The sequence below is a fragment of the Parasteatoda tepidariorum genome, chromosome 10 (assembly GCF_043381705.1).
Source record: "Parasteatoda tepidariorum isolate YZ-2023 chromosome 10, CAS_Ptep_4.0, whole genome shotgun sequence".
Taxonomy (NCBI): domain Eukaryota; kingdom Metazoa; phylum Arthropoda; class Arachnida; order Araneae; family Theridiidae; genus Parasteatoda; species Parasteatoda tepidariorum.
This window is the reverse complement of record NC_092213.1, coordinates 25149412-25170661: the sequence shown is the minus strand read 5'-3', so window position 1 is coordinate 25170661 and position 21250 is coordinate 25149412. Positions and strand designations below refer to the sequence as shown.

The following is a 21250-nucleotide window of genomic DNA, read 5'->3' as shown; positions in this document are numbered from 1 at the left end:
GCTCTTATAGAGTAAATCTGTGTTAAAGCTCTCTCCATCATAAAATTACTAAACGTTGTAACGGTATTTATTTGCAAATTATTTACTTATCGCTCTTATTTATGGTATTTTTATTCTGTTATGTTTTGAGAGGAGAGAAATTTTAAATCCCTAGTCAATTTATAAATACTGATACTCGAATCTTGTTTTTTACAAAAGGGAGAGCATATTGTTAACTATCAGCTAAATTTAATTTCCATTAATACTTATATTAAATACACTAAATATTCATTACTGGTGCAAAATAACTTTCTTGACATTAGAAGAGCTTAACAATAAATATATGGTAAATGCTATCGAATTTAGGGTTAATGCTATCGTTACGCAATTCGGACTAGTCGCTATTTCTATTGTAAAGAATGGCACATTGTAGCTATAATAGTATCTTTGCATCCTTCTATAAATTTGGATGTCCTTTGTTTCGAATCTTCCCGGCATAATGCTGTCGAATAATGGCTAAATTTATGGTAAATGCTATCGAATTGCGATCGTTACGCAATTCGAAGTATTCGCTTTTCTAGTCTAAGAAAATGGTACATTGTAGCAAAAATAGGAATTTTGCATCCTACTATAAATCTGGAGGTCCTTAGTTCGAATCTCCCCAGCAGCCAAAGACCTTCTCTCTCACACTGTTTCTCCCTCCTCATTCATTTTGTTCAAAAATGAGTCTAATGAAAAATTGCTATCAAGTTTGAAATAATTTGGTGGGAAATAACAACTTTAAATGAATTTTTAAAATGACTTGAATTCTTATGTTAATCTTTCAGTAGTCTGAATAAAAATTATTCACTTTTGGAATTTACTCTTTGCTTGTATATGAAGGAAGCTAACAACTATTTTTATTAATAAAAACAATCGAAGATTAAATATAAATTTAGTAATTAAATAGAATCAAGAAGTTAAGCGATATGTTATGCTTTTAATGACATGACATTTATAATATTTATGAAGTCTAAACAATATTAATTTTGTGGCATCAACATTTTATTTCAATCAATATCTCATTTTTATGCATTAAATTTATGTCACTTTTTTAAAACAAAACTACTATTTCGACACGCAAAGCAGTTTTTCCCCCTCAAGATTTAAAATTTTTCTGTCAGTAATTAGAGTTACGATCGAAAACTTCAATTTCAATTATTACAAACTATCAATAAACTATTTTCATTCAAAAGTTAATTTTCTAATAAATATCTCACTATGAGCGAAATGTTTTTCAATGTTATAAATTATTCAAATTGAACTCAAAAAAGAATTAACTCAAACATTTAAATAAAGTAAACATTTTTCAATGCTGACTTTATCTCTGGCAAAGTATCAAAAACTATCTCATAAAAATACAATTTTATAGGTTTCAATAAAATGCGCCAAAAATAATAAACATAAGATTTAAACTGCGGCATTCGATTGCGAAAAAAAACAACCTTTCCGTTGCCACAACCTCAACAAAAAATTAATTAATCTTATTGGCCGCGCTATAAGATAAGCCTCCAAAAAAGTATCTTTTGAGCGTTCGTAAATTTCATGACTGCATCGTCCTTGGCCGTCCTTCTCCAGACACGCTGTCTCTCCATATGCTTCTCTACTGGTAAAGCAAAATAGTTATTGGAATCTAACCAAAAGTGTTTTCAGTATCCAGGGTGACCAGGGCTGAAAAGATAGAATACCAGTACGAAATCAATAGACGCTTTTGTAAGCAGTCTGGGAGCGACGAGAAAGAAAAAAAATTCTTTGAACTCTATTTTCTTTTTAAACTTGACATTCTAAGAAATTCTATTGTGCTCTATTTTCAAGCAAAATGAAAGAAGAAAGTTTTGTTTCTATTTTTTAGATGCTCTTTTTTTTTCTTTGTTTTTGGTTAAGTTTGTTTACTTTTTCCCCTCTTCTTTTTAAGCTGTCAATCGCCTTAGATATCCACAAAAATAGATACATATTAGATCATTTTTGAAATCTGTTATTTTACTTAACTTTTAATTAACGTTAATTCTTCACATATGAAATACAAAAGCGTATCTACGTTTTTAGTAAATTAAAAAAGTTTCTTCTTTTAAGAATATCTGTTTACTTTTTTTTTCATTTTCTGTTGTCAATCAGCTTTGAAATTTGCAAAAATAGATACTTATGAATTCTTTTTTTAAACCTTTTGTTTCAGTTTATTTTAAATTAACGTTAATTTTTCTACAAGTTAAATGTATATTGTTTCAGTAATTTTGATACAGCTGGTATAGCATGGTTAGTAGGGAGATTGGCCCATGTCCAAGAGGTCGTGAGTTTGATCCTAGCTTGAATGATGACTGTAGCACGAGGAATCTGTCGGTTCGCGAAGGCCTTTATGCTCTAATAGCAAATTACACCTCTTTGGGCACTGAATCGGAGATTGATCGTTCGTTGGTTCAGGTCAAAATACGATCAGTGAATGAATGAATAGATGTAACGAGTGTGTGGAAGTCGCATTCTTGGTCATAGATGGCGCCACTGAAAAACAAGAAACGCACCCTATGTATTAGATTCCCTTGGCTTCATCAAGCAGGCTTGTTGATATTGACACGTGGCATTAAAAAACAACAGTAGTTTCGAAATTTTACTACAGGTTAGGAAGAGCCGAGGTGTCTCCAGGTGATCGAGCATTCGCCTTCCAATGAGGCTTGTTGATACGAATTCCGCACCAGGCTCGCACCAACCACAGTGCTGACGTAAAATATCATCAGTGGTAGACGGATCCTGAGTCAGAGTCCCCTTGCCGCCAGGATAACCGTGGGAGGTTTTCGTGGTTTTCCTCCTCATGTTACGCAAATGCGTATTAGTTCCATCAAAAAGAGCTCCGAACGTGAAAGAGCTACGAAGGCAAATTTCTCTCAATACTTGATCCAGGAGTCTTCTTGTCTTCTGGATCATGTTCAAAATTGCAAGGCCACTGAGTTGAAAATTTGTCGTAAACCCTAAATTCTGGTCTACTGTTCAACGACGGTTATAAAATATAAATAGGCTAGGAAATTTTTTTTCTGGATTAATGTTTAGTTAAAAATACAAAACTGAAAATTTAACCAAAAAATGGTTTCTATGCCATACTTTTAGATATCATGATAAAAGTATCAAACTTTTACTTATCTATCAAATTTCATCACAATTTATAAACTCATATTTTACTGTTAATTTTATAGAAGTCATTACCAAAGCACTTCGTCAAAACTTACCGAGCTTTTGGTGCTCTTATAGAGTCAGAAACGCGGTAAATGTTACTATTTTCAAGTAGTTTTAAATATACTTTTCTTCTGAGTGTTAGATCATGAAAATGTGTCTTTTTCATTATAAATCTTTAAAATGAGAGACAAATAAGAATATTTTTTAAAGTCAATTTGCACAAAATGCTTTCCTCTTTCAGTGAGTAAGTTATTTTTCACTCTTTCCTTCTATTTAGAGTTAAGCCTCCTTTTCTAATATTTTTTTATGTGAAAAGTTGTAGTAGTTTCTGAAAACAAACGAAGAAAAAAAACATGAAAAAAAGGAAGAAAAAAAGGCGAGAGAAGTGCGAATATGGAATTTTAAAGGAAATTTCGTATGCAAAAACCTATTCGATTAATGCTTTTACGCATTTACGTCTGTATGCTTTTTCAAATTTACAGATGCTCACTGCAACTTTTCCTGGAATAGTTTCTTGTTCCACTCGAGAAAGTGCTAAAAATGTTAAAAAGAGAACATCAAATCACCTGCTAGTTTTTTGAATTGGTCGGAATATTTGAAACTTTTACTGAAATGCAACCTGAGTTATTTTTTTCTCGCAAATATTATTTTTTACTAGTTCTTGACATGTTACAAATCGGTTTAGTTTATGTATTAACCAAGAATAGTAGAACGAAAAAAATTAGAAACTCATATTTACAAAAATTATACTTTTAAACTTCAGATGGTGACATAAAATTTCATAAAGTAATTTTTATTTATATTGTTAACTAAGAACTCATGTAGTTAACTTGGAAATCGCTAGTCATATGAATGCTAATTTCCTAATTAACGAAAGGGACGGTCCTTAATTAACAACACGAGTTCCTCATCAATTCTCTTCACGGATAGGAAATACAACCTTGAACCTTACTAGATTATCCTTTTTTGGCTACGTGATTTTCCTAGATTATTTTTCCTCCTTATTTATTTTCGATTTTTTTCGTTGGCAACTCTACATTTCCTGTTTCAAATTTGTTTGTTTTTCTCATTCTCGTTTGGAGAGGTATGAGAATTACCACCATTTCTTTAGCGTTCGGACTGAATTTTATAACTTTTGAAACAAATAGTTTTCCCCATTATGAATATAACTATTGAGTTATTTTGAATAAGATCTTTAATTTATATTGTTTTAAGCATCATTTACTTTCAGCAGTTAAAAAAAAATAAAACTTTTCGAAATTTAAGACTCGCATGGTAGTCTCTTTTTAAAATTAACCCAAATGCCGTTAAATTTTTAATACCTTTAGATGTTGTTGTAGTTATTTTAAGTCGCACTAGAGCTGCACATTGGGCTATTGGCGACGGTTTGGGAAACATCCCTGAGGATGATCCAAAGACAAGCTATTACAATTTTGATCCTCCGCAGAGGGGGAGGCACCCCAACGACCTGCACGCGAAGTCGAGCATTTTACAGTAGAACAGTTTGAAAAGTACCCCTCGGTTCATACGCAGACTGATCCAAGTGGTCACCCACCCGCACACTGGCCGCAGCCAGTGATGCTTCACTTCGGTGATCTGCTGGGAGTCATGTCTTAACGTTCGGTCCACTGCGGGACTAATACCTTTAGAACGAACTAAAATAAAATATTCAAAATATACGTGCATCAAATTTCATGAGATTATTGTTTTTAGTTTTAAGTATATAATTGTTCAACGTAGGAAAAAACAATGAAAATTGATAACGATAAATACATTCAAAACTTCAGTGTCATTTAAAACTCAATGGGACTGAAATCAAATTCAAATACAAGCGTGATTTTTTAAAAATTTAAAAGGGCAACAAAATTAATATTTAAAAAAAAATAAAGACATATTTAAATGTTTTAAACTTTTACGTCTAGGACTCCGACATAACATTTGTTTAATTTTTACTACCTTTGAGCAAAATTGCATCTCTAAACTCTAAACCAATGTTTCTGAAACTGTTGGAAGCTCTCTGTCGGATGTTATGAAACTAAACGGGGAAAAGGCGAGTGTACTAAGAAAAAGAAAAAGGAATTATTATTAAGAAATTTGCTTAATTCTTCGAAAGAATAGCAATTAAATACATTCTGACATAATAAGAAATTAAATACACATTTACACTAAAATAATACACCTATAAATAGAATTGCACATTGTACAGTGTGGAAAAAGTATTGTCAAAACTACCAGAATATACAAAATTTACCGTGTTTTCTGGCTCTATGGGAGCACTGAAAAGCTCGGTAATTTTTACGGAAACTCTTTGATAATGGTTTTGGTAAAATTAACAGTAAAATATACTTTTATAACATGTGATAGGCCGGATAGGTGGCCGAGCGGTTAGTGCGCCTGACTGTGAAGCCAATGGTTGCGGGTTCGAATCCCGCACCGGGCATGGATGTTTCTCTCTGGCTTTTGTCCTCTGTTGTGTGAATGTGGACCCCGCTATGAACGGGTATTTGTGGCTGTGTGGTGTGTGTCACCTACGTGGCTTAGACTCACAGAGGCCCACCGGGTAACTTTAAAGAGCAGCACTTCCAGCATCTTTCGGGGCGAAGTACGAGTGTTCAGTGCGATTAATAAAATAATATGTGATTAAATTTTCTAAATGTGAAATTTGGTAATTTTATCATGAAACTTTAGAGCATGGCATAAAGACCATTTATTGGGTTGAATTTATTTTTCAGATTTTTATTTTTTACAAAATGAGTGGTAATAAGAATTATAATTTTGAAAACCAGAATTTCCTTTACCATATGAACGAAAAAATTTGCCATATGAATGGATTAAATTTTGTATATTTTGGTTTTTATTACCAAATTGATTATTTAAAAAATTTTTTTTTTACCAGAAATGTTTTAACTATTCAGCACGGTAATTTTACCAGATTTTTTTTCTTCTCCTCGTGTTTTATAATTAACTTATCAATATCAAATTTAGAACAAAATCAACAACTGTTAGTGACTTCGTTGATCCAAGAGTCTAGGTCTAGTTACTTGATCAATACATTAATTTATTTTGAATACTGATAAGTCGAATTGATAAATGTATTATGCGTTGGTGACGGTGAGTTTAGTTTTTTTAAAAGATATCTAGGGTGATAATTAATGAAAAAATTAAAAATTTTGTTCTTTAGCGCTTATTGCAATAGAGTTCAGTTCCAAAGACAAATGTAACAAAAGACAGATATTTTCATTTAATCTAATATAAAAACATGATGGTCTGAATTCCTTTCTCATTGTTGTCGGCGCATTCTTATTGGCCAAATAATCTTATGGTATGGTTCACTAATTACCCAATAAGATCCAGGTTTCTTTTATTTTCATCAGCATTAAATTAATAAAAGTTATAGCGGTATGTAATACCAGTAAAATTTTCTTTATTCATAATTTAAAGTAATTTACCAGCAATATTTATTTGTCATATTTTCTTAAAGTTGTTTTCTATTATTACGTTTCGGATTTTTATTATTAGTCTAAATTAAATACTTAAAAATTAAATCGGTGTTCTATTATGATTAACATATTTAATATAACTCATTGACCGTTTAATAATTAGCGACCGTTTAACAATTATTGACCGTTTAACAATTATTGACCGCTTAATAAAATTGACTGTTTAACAATAATCAATAACTATAAATAAGTTATATTTTCTTTTAAAAATGAATTTGAACTTAGTCAACATATGTAAATAAATGAATACATAATTATAAAACGTTATTAGGAGGATGTATATTTTTAAGGTAAACGCATTTTTTTAAAGTTTCGCCTCATAACTAAATAATGTCCTTAGCGTAAATTATTAAACGATTTCTTAAGTACCCAGACACTTAATAGGAATTGAAAAAATAAAAATGAAATTGTAATGGTAACGGACAAGATGATTAGATTTAAATTTTATATTTATGGAAAATAAATCTCTGATTTTGTAAAATTGTAGTCGTTTAATTTAAAAAAATTAGTTTATTAATCTTTTAATTTAAAAAAATAATTTGTTATCTTTTAATTTAAAAATAATAATTTCATAAATTTTTCATTTAAATAATTTAATTTCGTAATCTTTTACTTTAAAAAAAATTTTCTAATATTTAATATATAAAAAATTAGTTTCGTAATTTTTAATTGAATAGTTTTTATCGTTAATATAAATGTGGTAATCGTCAAGAAGCAAAATTTAGTGTGAAGCAATTGTGAGTTTCTGTGAGTGGAGCATTCCCTCCAGTTTTACGCAATTTTAAATGAAAATTAATTATAATTATAATATATAATAAATTATAATTTGTCTGTTATGTTTTAGAAAATGATCAGTTTTTAAACTTACTTTAAAATCATTCCTGAGTTTCAAAAAAATTTAATGTAAGTAATTAGCATTTACATTCTTCAAAATTGTAAATATCGTTTACTTATTACTACTATTCTCACTATACTCACTATTCTTCTATGTATGTTTTTTAGATTCAGAATGTCTTTTAGAGTAGAATGTTTTTTAGATTCAGTCCAAATTATTTGTGTTTCCATCACTTTCAGATTCGAAGAGCACTTTCTAAATTTTTCCGTCTATTGCCTAAACAAGCTTTAAATGATAAAAAAATTGAAACAAAAAATATTTTTTTAATGAAATGAGATTGAACAAATCATACTGAAATTCTTTCCATTCACATAAAAAATACAAATTAGACGTTTTAACTTTCCAAAATATGGAAACATGTTGACTTCTGAACTATTTGCTCTAGAGACTTTGTTTTAGTCTAATTTGACTTAGTGTTTAAAAATATAGAAAAGGAAATACATCACATGTTTAGATAGCAATTACAGATGCGTAAATGTTCATAAAATGTTTACGCTATTATTTCTTCTTAAAGTAATAGCAATAACAATATAGTGTTACAATGTTCCATTGATGCATTTAAAAATATAGTAGAAACAACTACTAAAATATAGAATTAATAAAAGTAATAAAAAAATAGAAGAATGTTATTTTATTGTTAGAAGAAAATAGAGAAGAATATAATTTTATTATTAAAAAATAATAAAATTAGAAGAAAATAAACTTGTGTAGATAACAATAACAAACGAGTTAATATTTATGAAAAAAATTTTATTTTATTTTTCACACTTAAAACCCTCATAAATTCTAATCTATAAGTTCTATCAACTCGACATTCTTTCGTTCAGCTAAATTTTTTTTCCAATTAAATCTGGGGAATTGTTTCATTCAGTTAAATCTCAGTTTGTTTAATTCAGTGGTCACTACGAGTAGCGAAACTACTGTAAAAGCTACTTTTTTTGTAGTTAGTAGTGCAGAGCTCTACAGTTTTTTTTTTCAAGTAGCGTGGTGAAAAGGACGGTACAAAATAACTGTAGTTCGCGGAGATTCCTGGCAAACACTTTTAACGTTAGTTAAGTGAAGAAAAAAGGGTAAAACGAATCCGATTTTTCGAATCCGATTGATCCTTCAATGGTCAGTCTTCGCGGGTCCGTCAATGGACACAATGAGAATGCCCGTGGGGCCAAGCGTTAAAGAGTATTGCGTATAACTAATATTTAAACTGTCCATTAAGAATACTAGCCAATTTGTCACTTTGACCACACCTTCAGAAGTGAATGGGGCTCTCATAAGACAGTGATGCTATTTTAATAGAAGGAAATAAATTTTCTTCGTAATTTTCGATGTACTTTATTTCCTAAAGTAAATAAAAAATCATTAAACACTTATTTTATAGTTTTTGAGAATCTTCTTGCAATTTTAAATGTAAACATCTGTTGTTGAGAAAAGCATAAAAATTTGAAGGTTAAAAGAACAAATTCGTAAAAAATGGTTAAGAATAACAAAATGGCTCAAAACATGAATAAATACTTTTTAATAATTCCTCTTCCGCCCTATAAACGCGTGAGACGTATGGTGTGGCAGAAGTCGAATTCTTGGCCATAGATGGCGCCACTGGAAAAACAAAAACAATTAATTAAATTACGGTGTAAAGTATCGGCACTTAGGGAGCGTCATCCGTAAAATCCATTTTTTAACGTAAAATATTAAACCGTAATTTTTACAGTAATATTTATATGATTTTATGGCAGTTATTACTGAAAAAATTATGGTATATTACCTTTTTGTTCTGCAAAATGCTCCGGTAAAAATAGATTTTACCGTAAAATGTACCGACACTCTACTTTCTTACGAGACTTTGATCCGGAATTTTTACGGTATTTATTCTATGCGTTATATCAAATTCATTAGCTAATTTTTACATATTTCATATAAAAAAATCTAAATGTAGATATTCTTATATAAAATAATAAAAAAAAAAGATTTTTTTCACTACATTTTTGTAAGCGGAATTAAAAAAATAATTGTTTTTAGGTTAACTCGGAATACAAAAGGAATTTCACGTGGCATGATGGGTACCAGGCAACGAAAGTGGATGTTGTTCGAAATGCTCCCTCCATGCGTAAGTACAATTCCTTAGTATAATAATTTTTCATTATAAGCCATGTAGTATTGATTGTGTATATCTTCTGAAAATATTACATCATATACATCATTATTACATCATAATAATCTATCAACAAGTATAACTATGTAGTCCACTAATTGATAAAAAGTTTCATTTTCAAAACGAAAACAAAAGAATCGTAGAAAATTAAAAATCTTTTTTGATTTAAATGATTGTTATCGTTCCTTAGAAATATTTCGAGGACACATAGTGTATCATTTCAAAATTTTGAACCGTAATTCGTTGAGATTAAAGCTAACTAAAAATATTTTTTTAATCTTCTTTATTCGCCACTTTATTTTAGACTTCTTTGTTTATTTATTATTAAAAAATTATCAAAAATGAGTGAAATGCTTTAAATTATTCATTAAATTATGTCTACTTCACTCTTCGACAAATATGTTTTAATATTCAATATTTTTTCTATCTACCAACTTATCCTCTTCGCTGGCACATAAGGCCTCAAGTCCTCTTTTTTGAGGAACCCCTGCCTTGAATCAGTCCTCTTGCCTCCTCCTATCCATTTAGTTTTGCTTTGTATAGATCTTGGTGCATGTATCTTTACCAAAAAAGTCTAGGCTTTCCTCTTTTTCATTTTCCATAAGGTGCCCGAGAAACGTGATGTTAGCAGGGCCATCCTGTTTTAAACGAAGAGTATGTCCAACCCATCTCCCTCATCTCTTCAAAATTTCCCCATGAATGGGTGATAATTTTTCACTTGTTAGTAGATCGTTGTTTGAAATAATATTAGGCCAGAAAATTGTTAAAATCATTTTCAAAAATTTGTTCTGGAATGCTTCCAGTTTTCCTATTTCACTTTTGTGGACAATCCAACATTTCTTACAGTGCATAGAATCCTAGGATTTTGCAGAACTATTTCCGCTGCAAATAATCAAATATTTTACGATTTTCGTATTACCTAGAAATGTTTATCTAGTGTTATAGAATGAAGCTGAAGCAAATGACTGGTGAAATGAGAAAATATTAAAATATATCTTTAATTATACTAGACATATATGGGTGATTCTCACGAAATATGACAATTCACTGTCCCTTGCTCCAAGATCAAATACTATAATACTAAAAGAGCTTTTTTTTAAAAAAATTAATAAATAGCATTGGTGTTAGCATTTTAAAATGACTTTGCACTAACATTGACTGTTTTGTATACTTAAAAAATTTAAGTGAATATCAAAATGTCACTTTCCTGGCATGTCATAAAGAATATTTCCAATAATAACTAGCTTCAAAACTTCTCATACGTTTTTCAAAATCCAATTTTTTTTTATCTCAACCATTGTAAGCATTTCTAGAATATACGCAGAGGGTATTATTTACTAAAACTTCTTTTAAAATAATTTTTTCTGTCAATAATTTGTTGGTCGCATGAAAATCTGTCAATTTCCTGGCTACTTTTATTTAGTGATTTATAACCAAAATAGATAAAGCCAGCAATCAATATGTTATGTTAATAGACTGATTAGATGCCATCCCATCCTATCTGAACATGTCTTGTTGCTTGAATAAAGGTTCGAAATCTATTTCAAAAAATGTTTCAAGGTGCGTAGGTTTTTATGTTGTCATTTTCCTGTCTTCTTGAAATCATTAATTACATAAACTGCATAAATTTATTTGAGTTATTTCAAGAAATCCTGTTGTTTTCTGTGGAATGTAAACGCCTTAGGCCAAAGTGTTAAATTAAAGTAAAGTTAAATGCTATAAAATGGCAAATTTTTCATTATCCTAGCTGTCATTTTCCTGGCTTATGAATAAAAGGTCATTGACGTGTTACCAGAAAACTTTTTAGCCAGTATATTGTAAAGAGGGAAGGCAAATATTAACCTAACTAGGAGGCTTCGCCCCCTGCTCGCTGGCGCTCGCCAACCCCCGGAACTGCTTTCGCAGTTCATTTCGGATTGCTTCGCAATCCGATGCTCGCTTTGCTCGCTCATTGGATACGTTCTTAACGTCTAGCTTTTGTATACTTTTTTGAACACTGAAGTTCCGAAAACTTTTCACTGTAGAAAATTCTAAACCTGTGCATTTCAATATTAATTTGAAATTGCAAACAGTTCACATATTTTTCTTAATCACACTATTCTAAATTTCAGTTGTTGAGAAAAGTAACTGTTGTAAGTTTTGTTTTAAAGTCTTTCCCACCAGAGGGCTAAAACCATGTGTTGTAAAACAATATGAAATAGTACTGAACGCCGGATGTAAAGCATCGGCTTCGATGAAGATAATTTTGTGAGAATTTTTTTGATAATTCGGTGAGAATTCACCCGATTAGACATATGATGCTCACTACGTGCTCTTGCGCGCCGAAGCCTATCAATTAAAACGTATTAGCGTTTTATATAATATAGATTAGCCATATGATGCTCACTAGGTGCTCTTGCGCGCCGAAGCCTATCAATTAAAAGTGAAAACTGTTGCCAATGCGAGAAAAGAAATATCATCGGTTTTATTGATACATACGTATTAGCGTTTTATATGAAATAGATACCAAGTTTATGTATGATTGTAATATGCTTGGATGTAATCAAAGTTATTTATTTATTTAATGATTGATTATTATACAAAAATTTTTGCTGCACATATCAGCAACAAAAATTTTTTTTGATTCTTTCTACAGTGAATAAGAGGAATTAATTTAAGCGATTTATGATTCATCTAACATAAAGATTTAAGTTGAGTTACTTACTATTGACTTAAAATGACTGTTTTTTAAACTTCTAAGCTAATATGTTATTTTCCTGACATTTAAGATTTGGTGAATTTCTACGTTATTTTTTTTTCTCGAGCAAATGTCAATAAACTACCCTGCTGTCTGTGAGATATTAATAAATGTAACTGAAGAAGTATACAAACAAAAATTTAGATTATTTTGAAGACTTTAAATTTGAAGAAATTTTTTGGTCCGAATTGTCATGTTTAAAAAGAATCACCCATATATCTAAGTTCCGGCGTCATTGTGTTTGTTTGTGTGTCTATTAGTAGACATTGTGAGTCTCTTAGTAGTGGAAGTCTATTAGTCTATTAGTATTTTCTTTCAAATAACCTATTAGTCTTTTGTTAATTTTTTATTTAGAATAGTAAATGAAGTCGTAGTATGTACTAAAATAATTATGGAGGTTGAAAACAAAGCTACTGATGCTTTTCTTTTGAAATGAAATTAAGTAGCAATTTTCATTATTTATTTTAGATGCATTTTTACTGGTACATACTAATTTCTTTTTAATAGGAAATAAATTTTCATATTTACATCAGTTAAATAGTTTCATCAATAATCTAATAACATACAAATAATGTTTTATCATGCAAAATAACCGCTTAATGACTTTTCCTATTAATTTCTCTTTTACAAAAGCACTTAATCACTTACAAAAGCTCTTAATCACCAAGTGATGACAGATTTTAGCATTCTTAAGTGATAAATGGATGAATGCTTTGTTGTGGATGCTCCTCTACAACCTTCAATAACATCACTCAATTTAAAGGGAAAGTGGCATAAATAAATTTTAATACCCAATTTATATTTTAGATCTTTCGAAATAAAATAAGTTCGATTTAAATTATTTTTTCCGAATGGTTTTTTGACATTCAATGCATTGATTGAAATTATGATATAAATTGGTTTTTCAATGACAATAACCAAATAATAATAAATAGGTTGCGGAAGTGAAAAGTGGACTAGTATAATAGCGTAAGATATATCGTAACAATAGTCGTGTAACCTTTCTGGACTATAAAAGAAGTTAAAAGAAAAGTGACCACAGGTTGCATGTAACTAATTTACCAGTTTTCAAGAGAGCATTTTAAAGTCAATTTAAACCCGTCGTACTGTGATGAATGTATACAAAAATGAGTCCCGCAGTGGACTGATTGTTAAGACACGGTTCCCAGCAGATCACCGAAATCAAGCATCACTGGCTGCGGTCAGTGTGTGGGTGATTGACCACTTGGATTAGTCTGCGTAGGTACCGAGTGTGGGCCGTATTAATCCTCTTTAAACTGTTCTCCCGTAAAATGCTCGACTTCGCGTGCAGGTCGTCTTGCTAACGATGCGGGAGTGCCATCCCCTCTGCAGAGGATCAAAATTGTAATGGCATGTCTTCGGATCATCCTTAGGGATGCTTCCTATGCCGTCGCCAATAGCCCACTGTGCAGCTCTAGTGCGACTTAAGTGAACTACAACTACAACAAGTGTACAAAAATGAATAACGTACCATAGTACGACTTTAAGTGACAGAAGATTAATGCGTCCGGAACTGAACCCCGTGGATTAGCTCAATCTTAAGTAATAAAAAATGGATGCGTCTATAACTGAACAACGTGCAATAGTACGATCTTAAGTAAAAAAAGATGGATGCGTCTGTAACTAAACAACGTGCAATATAAAGATTTTAAATAATCGAAGATGAAAGCTCCCCAAACACAACCACTTGCAATAGTACAATTTTAAGTGATAGAAGAGGGACGAATCCAGAACTGAACAACATGCAGTAGTACGCTTTTAAGTGACAAACGATGAGCGCAATGTGGGCATTTTTTGTCAAATGGATACTTTATGTGATGAAATTTGTCGTGGACAAACGGTATTAAGAAGGATGCGTCCAAGAGCAGAACAACTTTAGGTAGTAGGAGTTTTAGAAGCAAACGATGATTGCACCCTTTTTTTTATTCAGACAAAGTGCTGAACAGATGCCCGTGACGTAGTAAACTCTTCAACTATCACTAATTATTACATGAAGAGCAGTAATGATTTCATTATAAATCATGGTGTTACCCGCGATTCTCGGCAGACCTGATATTGATGTGATTTACATCGTCCACTAAAACTACCTAAGCATAACCATTTGTGCTAACTTGCACTAATTGATTGATTACTTATATAAAACCTGTAGTTCACCTCTTTCACTTTTCATTGAAAGGTGTCTCTGATATGTTATTGTATATTTTTAAAGCTAGCACGAATGTTCATTTTTCATTTTGGGTTACTCTTATATTTAAGTGGTTGTATTCTTCCGCAAAAAATATTTTTCTTGCATTATCTAAAATTATTTTATTTCAAGAATATGTTGATTTTTTTGTCAATTTCCCCAAAGTTTAGAATTTAACGTAGTTTCTAGAAGAATAATATTATAATCTTTAGAAACTTGCAAGCATAAATTGAATCTGTTAATTTAAGTATCTCACCACAAAACTTCGAAAACTGATAATAATCCAAACAATTTCTATCCATCTTGAATGTCTTAATACTCATTGAAAGTAGTTTTTTTTGCAATTTTAAGTCATTTAAATGATAGATTGAAATTGATTTTGTGTCATATAGAACTTCTGATTAACTTAAGTTTTATTGAATGCATTTTCTTTATATTTTTGTTTTATATGCACCAAATACATGTTTTAGAATCTATAAATACACATTGAATAATAATCAAACATATAGTGTTTTCAATGTAATAATGTGTTATATTTAATGTAATGTCAAATATACATTGCAAAAATATACAATCCCAACAATTGTTTCTTATTTTGTATATAGCTATTTCCGGATAGTATCGATTTGACCAAAAATATACCCAATTAACCTTTAAGTTCCTCTGTTCTCAGGCTAAGTCTTTCAGGGTTTTCACCTCAGTGTAACGCAATTGCGAGTTAACCAGTTAAAAAGTTAAAAATTAATACCCAAAGCTTGAATTGAAAACTCCGTATTAAGTTCTAAGACATCAGTCTATGGAATTAAACCTAAGAGCCACACGTACATCAGTTTTTCATCACCTGTAATGAAATAACATAACATAACATAACACAACACAACACAACACAACGTAGCGTAGCGTAACGTAACGTAGCGTAGCGTAGCATAGTATAACATAACATAACATAACATAACATAACATAACATAACATAACATAACGTGCATGGAGTATTAGTTTCATTTAGCATGTCTAGTAAATGCTTTTAAACTAAGAAAATCTTAATTTTCAAGTTACTTTCAGAAATATTTTTTTTTTTACTTTTTGTATTTAAAGAAATACTAATAATATAAAAAGTATTGTTTTCAAAAATACATCTTGTACACAAAAGGTAATTTAAAAAATATTCTAACAAAAGAAAGTATCAGAACAAAAATTCTTTTTATTGAGCAACAGAATAAGTAATCTAAAAGTGCTGGCGTCAGTATAAATTTAACTGAAATATTTATTCAGCCAAAACATATCCTTCCAGCGATTCTCGATTTCACTCTCAAGCCTAGCCATTTAAAATCACTTTTAAATTCTTTCATGATGGTTGCAACAGTTTCCAAATGACTGCATTCTAAGTGGATTTCACTCTTTCTAGTTAATTAATCCATTGATATGAGCTGTTCATTTTGCGCTAGATCGTCAATAAAAGCTTAGTTGATAACAAGATGAAGTGAAAACGAGTAATTCATTTCAAAATATGATTATGTACTGAGCCAATTTAATGATCTCTTCAATAAAGGATTTTTCCTTAAGTTAAAATATTGCAAAGATTATAATGAGCTTTATAATTATTTTTTTATTGAATGACTTTTTTGGTTAATATGTTGGAATAAGACGTTTTTCAATATAAAATTCATTATTTTAAGTTAAATTTTAAGCTATTTTAGTTTAAAAATGTGTTTATTTCATAAAATAATCCATTTGGTAGAGATATGCTATGTTTTATTGCTATTTACAATTTTATTACGATGTTAGATTAACAGTTTCAAAAAAATATTTTAAGGATATAAGAAAGTTTGTACTACATTTAGGAAAAATACGTATTAACTGGAGTGTTGATAATATTAATGTATCAATTGCATGAAAAAATAAATATTATTAAAACAATAAAATGTTTTTCTTTCATGTAATAATCTTTTGATAATTGAGTTTTGCAATTTTGTAAAAGAATTTCTTTTTTACCTTAATTAGTTCCGGAGATATAGGGAAAGTAATAAAAAGTCAAATTAACATTAATTACTTTTGAACCATTATTTTTATTGAGCAATTAAGGATATATTTTTCTAATAATTTAAAAATAATAATTTGATAAAAGAAAAGAAATTTATATCTCTTAACAAAAATATGTTTATTCATAGAAATACTTTTTTATGTAAATGGAACAAAAACTCTGGCAAAATTACAGTATTATACAACAAAACCATTCTCTTAAAAAAACATAAATCTGGTAGAATACACAGTACTTGAACCATTCACTTGGTAATCTGGTTTTACTAATCATAATTCGTATCACTCCACATTTAGTAAAAAATACAAAACTGAAAAGTAAATTTAACCAAATGAATGATTATTAAACCATACTCTAAGCTACTATAAAACTACAAAATTTAACCACATGCAGCTAATTTTATCATACAGTAAAAAGCTATATTTTATTGTTAGTTTTACTAAAATCATTAGAGTACTAAAATCATTAGAGTAATTACAAGGCTTTTTGATGTTCCCATAGAGTCAGAAAGTAAATTTTCAAATATTTTGGAAGTTTTGATCATAGTTATCTTAACTTAAATTTCAAAGTCAACTATAAAGATAACATTTCTTTTGTTATAACATAAATTCTCTACCATCAATTGACTACTAAAAATGCAAAACATATTTCAATTTTGCTCTCAAATTTACATTTGAGTTTCAAATTCTAACATTTAAAATCAGTAACGGTACCACCAATTTGTTAATGGCTGCATCAAGTCACGTTCCGTCGCTTTCTCATCAATTAATTCATGAATGAGAGTTGCTCATTTACTTAATTTCTCCAATAAAAGAATGAAGCGAGAATTAAAACATAATGGATTGTTTTATGATCTTATATGAATTCTCTTTATCAAAGCCCTTTAAAATTTCAACAAGCGTGTATTTAAATAATAGCAAAGTGTTCCGGTAATTATTAAAAGTGGCATTTTTTGTGTTAAATATTGAAATGATATAAAGGAATTCGACTAGTTTTGACAACTTAAAAAAATTAAGTTTTAAATATTAATATAAAATTTTAGAACACCAGTATATTTGTTTTATTATGTGTAAAACCTTATAAAACTAGCAAAACATTTATCATTATTAGTATTTTCTTTTTACATGGCCATTTTAAGGTAAAAATAAGGAAATTTATTGCATATACGTTAAGCACTGTAGAAAAATTCTCGAAACAAAAATTCCTTTGAGGATTTTATTTATAAAGCTATCAGCTATGCTTTGAGCTATTATCTTAAAAGCAAGTGCATGCACTACTAAATTAGGGATCAATGTAGTTAAAAAATCAAATTTTTAAAAATTTCAGCACCTGTATTTGCGAAAAAACATGCATAAAAATAAAATTCTACTTTTTTCTCTTACAAGGGAAACTAGGGAAGTGTGACTCGCCAATTTTAAAATAAACTAGTGGGATGTATGCCTTATGAGGAACAATTTTAGGGGGCAACATTCGTTTCGGCCCATAGAGGGTCCTATGAGAGATAAAAAATAATTCAATATGAAGAAAAATCGGTATTTTATTACTTCAATGCAGACTATTAGTTATTGTAATTATCTCATACTCCAATTAATTTTGTGGAAATTACTTTCACGTATTATATAATGCATATTTATTCTCAAAATTGATTTTGAAAATTTTATATATCTGTAGTTTTTCAGAAAAACCTGTTAGGTTAATTTAAAAAAAAAAAATTGACATCAAATTTTTTTACTTTTTTTTCCAAAAATTTTCCAAATTAATTGGAGTATGTAATTGCAAATCAATCAATTAATTAATTAATATTTAATTAATCATAAATTAATTAATTTGCTAATTGATTTATTAGTTAGGAAATTAATTAATTAACCAATTAATTACAAATTAATTGGAGTATGAGACAATTACAATAACTAATAGTCTGCATTGAAGCAATAAAATATCGATTTTTCTACACATTGAATTATTTTTATCTCTCACAGGACCTTCTATGGGCCGAAACGAATGTTGCCCCTTAAAATTATTTCTCATAAGGCATACATCCCACTAGTTTATTTTAAAATTGGCGAGTCACACTTCCCTAGTTTCCCTTGTTAGTCTGTAGTTAAAAACATGTGTTCTGTAATCACAAACACTGAATTTTAATTCCTTAGGATGAAACCATTAATCAGGTTTTCATTTTTATTAGAACTTTAGCATTTTATTTACATATTGAATTTCATGTAATATTGAAGCTTAAGGCTTTTATTCAAATGATTATTTTTTAAATTATTTTTTCTAGTTTCAAAAACAATATAGTATTACGTTTATATTTGTTTTCAGAAAATCCGTAAAATAATTTAAGATATAAACTTTTTACAAATACCAAAAAAGTTTAAAATTATAATTTTTTTAATTCTTCAATTTCTTAAATTTTTTTAAAATATAGTCTAATTATATTTATAGCATACTAAAGTGTAGGTACTTCTTCATTTAATTGAAAAATATTTAATTTTAAGGCATTTCTCCCATCATATAAAAAATAGAAATATAAATTTCTTAAAATTTTGAAGTTTTAAAATTTCCTAAAAATGAATCGTAGTATGGTAAAAATTAGTGGCAATTACGGTAAAAATTAGAGGCTATTATGGTGCCAGTACCTTTTAACGAAATTTGATCCGAAAGTTTTTACAGTGTAGTCTAGTATTGACACTTTGAGTACAACATCAGTAAAATCCATTTTACAGTAAAATATTTTGCCGCAATTTTTACGGTAATAATATTTAATTAGAAAAAATCAATGATTTTACAGTAATTTCTGATGTAAAATTTACGGGATATCAGAGTTTTTGTTCCCTATCATGTTCAGATCAAAATAGATTTTACGGTAAAAAGTAACAGCACTCTGAGTGCCGGTGCCTTTTACCGTCATTTGATATGGAATTTTTTTACAGTGTACGTGTAGCACAAATTATCATACTTACTGAGTATTGATTGAAACTTTTCTTTACTTGACATGAAAAATTTTCTTTCTTTTCATGATAAATATGTCATGGTCCATAAAGTAGATTTGGAATAAAATAATCAGTTACAATTTGAAATCATAACAGCTGCTCTTGTAATTATTATTACAACAATCACAGTTTCAATCATAATAATAGTAACGGTGTTATCATAATTGCAGATAACCATACTTTATGATTACAAGTAGCTCTGGTCAAAGCTGACATGGCATGATGAAATATGCAATCATAGTTACAGATAATCACTTACTTGTAATCAATAGAATTTTAAGCACCCTCATTATAAAAATACATATCACTTTAAATTAATTTAAAAGGGATTTGATATAATAAATTTTCAATTTTTAAATCTAAACATTTATATCTGTACTTTGAAATTTTGTTATTGACTTTATTAAAAATTCGAAGTTTCTTAAAGAAACGAAGTAGAAAAATTAAATTAACTCTAATTTAGTTAATCTTTCAACACAGAACTGAAAACGTCGAATTGGAAGGAATAAAAAATTTCCTTCTCAATTTTGAATTCTCTTTTCTGATTTATTTATAGTTGAAAAAATTTTTAAATTTCATTGACATTGAGATATGATTGGATTAAGTCAGAAATGTTCCTTTAATGATAAAGTGATTTTGTAATTTTTTTAATGATAAAACTGATTTCGTAAAATTTTATGCATGGATTTGCAATAGCTTTGAAGCAGTTGCATTTTCTTTTTGAAAATTCTTATTATGCTTTGGAATGTAAAAGTGTAATTTGTATGTATCACAAATAGCCCATTGTGCAACTCTAGTGCGATTTAAATAAAGTACCTACTAACTTAAATTTTTATTAAATAAACTTTTATCAATTTTTTTTTCATTTTAAATCTTAATGTCAAGAGAAATGTTAATATCATACATAAATAGATTTCTATAGGGGTGACTTTATTACATATAATAACATTTAAGTAATATTTTTAAAATCTGTAAAATAGGAATAAGGGAGAGAAGTTTTAGCTGTTTTTATTAAAAGAATTTAACAGAAATTAAGTTAAATTTTTATTTTAAAATTTCCAGGCTATTTAAAAATACCCATTGCAAATTGTATAGTGCAAAATGAAAAATATCTCTTAGATGACAGCAAGTGTTACTTGAATAATTTAAGCTGAAAATAATGAATTAACTATTAATTTTTACTTACCCCGCATCATTTCCCAAAATCCACATTTTACCTAGCTGACTGAGCATATTTTATCAGAACTTAATGACAGCTTACAAGCAAAAGATAGAAGTTTTCATTCATAATAAACGAGACAGCTTCCAAATTGGCAATCATTTCGGCATTCTTATTACAATTTTTTTTTGCAAAAAAAAAAAAAAAAAAAAATNAAAAAAAAAAAAAAAAAAAAAAAAAAAAAAAAAAAAAAAAAAAAAAAAAAAAAATATTTACCTTCCCGAAGTTACGAGGCTCTAGATGCATAACAAAAAGTAGTATCCTAGAATTCACAAGAATTTTTGCAACTTTTCTCCAACAAAAATGGTACGTGATGAACCAATTTAATTAAACATATT

General features: G+C 29.0%; 1 protein-coding gene across 1 annotated transcript in view; it reads left to right on the top strand.

Annotated features, from left to right (window-relative positions):
* The window catches only part of LOC107437477 (uncharacterized), a 255881-nt gene that overhangs the window by 77093 nt on the left and 157538 nt on the right, over positions 1-21250 (top strand). The window contains exon 2 of the mRNA XM_043045034.2: positions 9589-9676. Coding sequence (XP_042900968.2) covers positions 9589-9676 — 88 coding nt within the window. The remainder of the gene's footprint in view (positions 1-9588; positions 9677-21250) is intronic.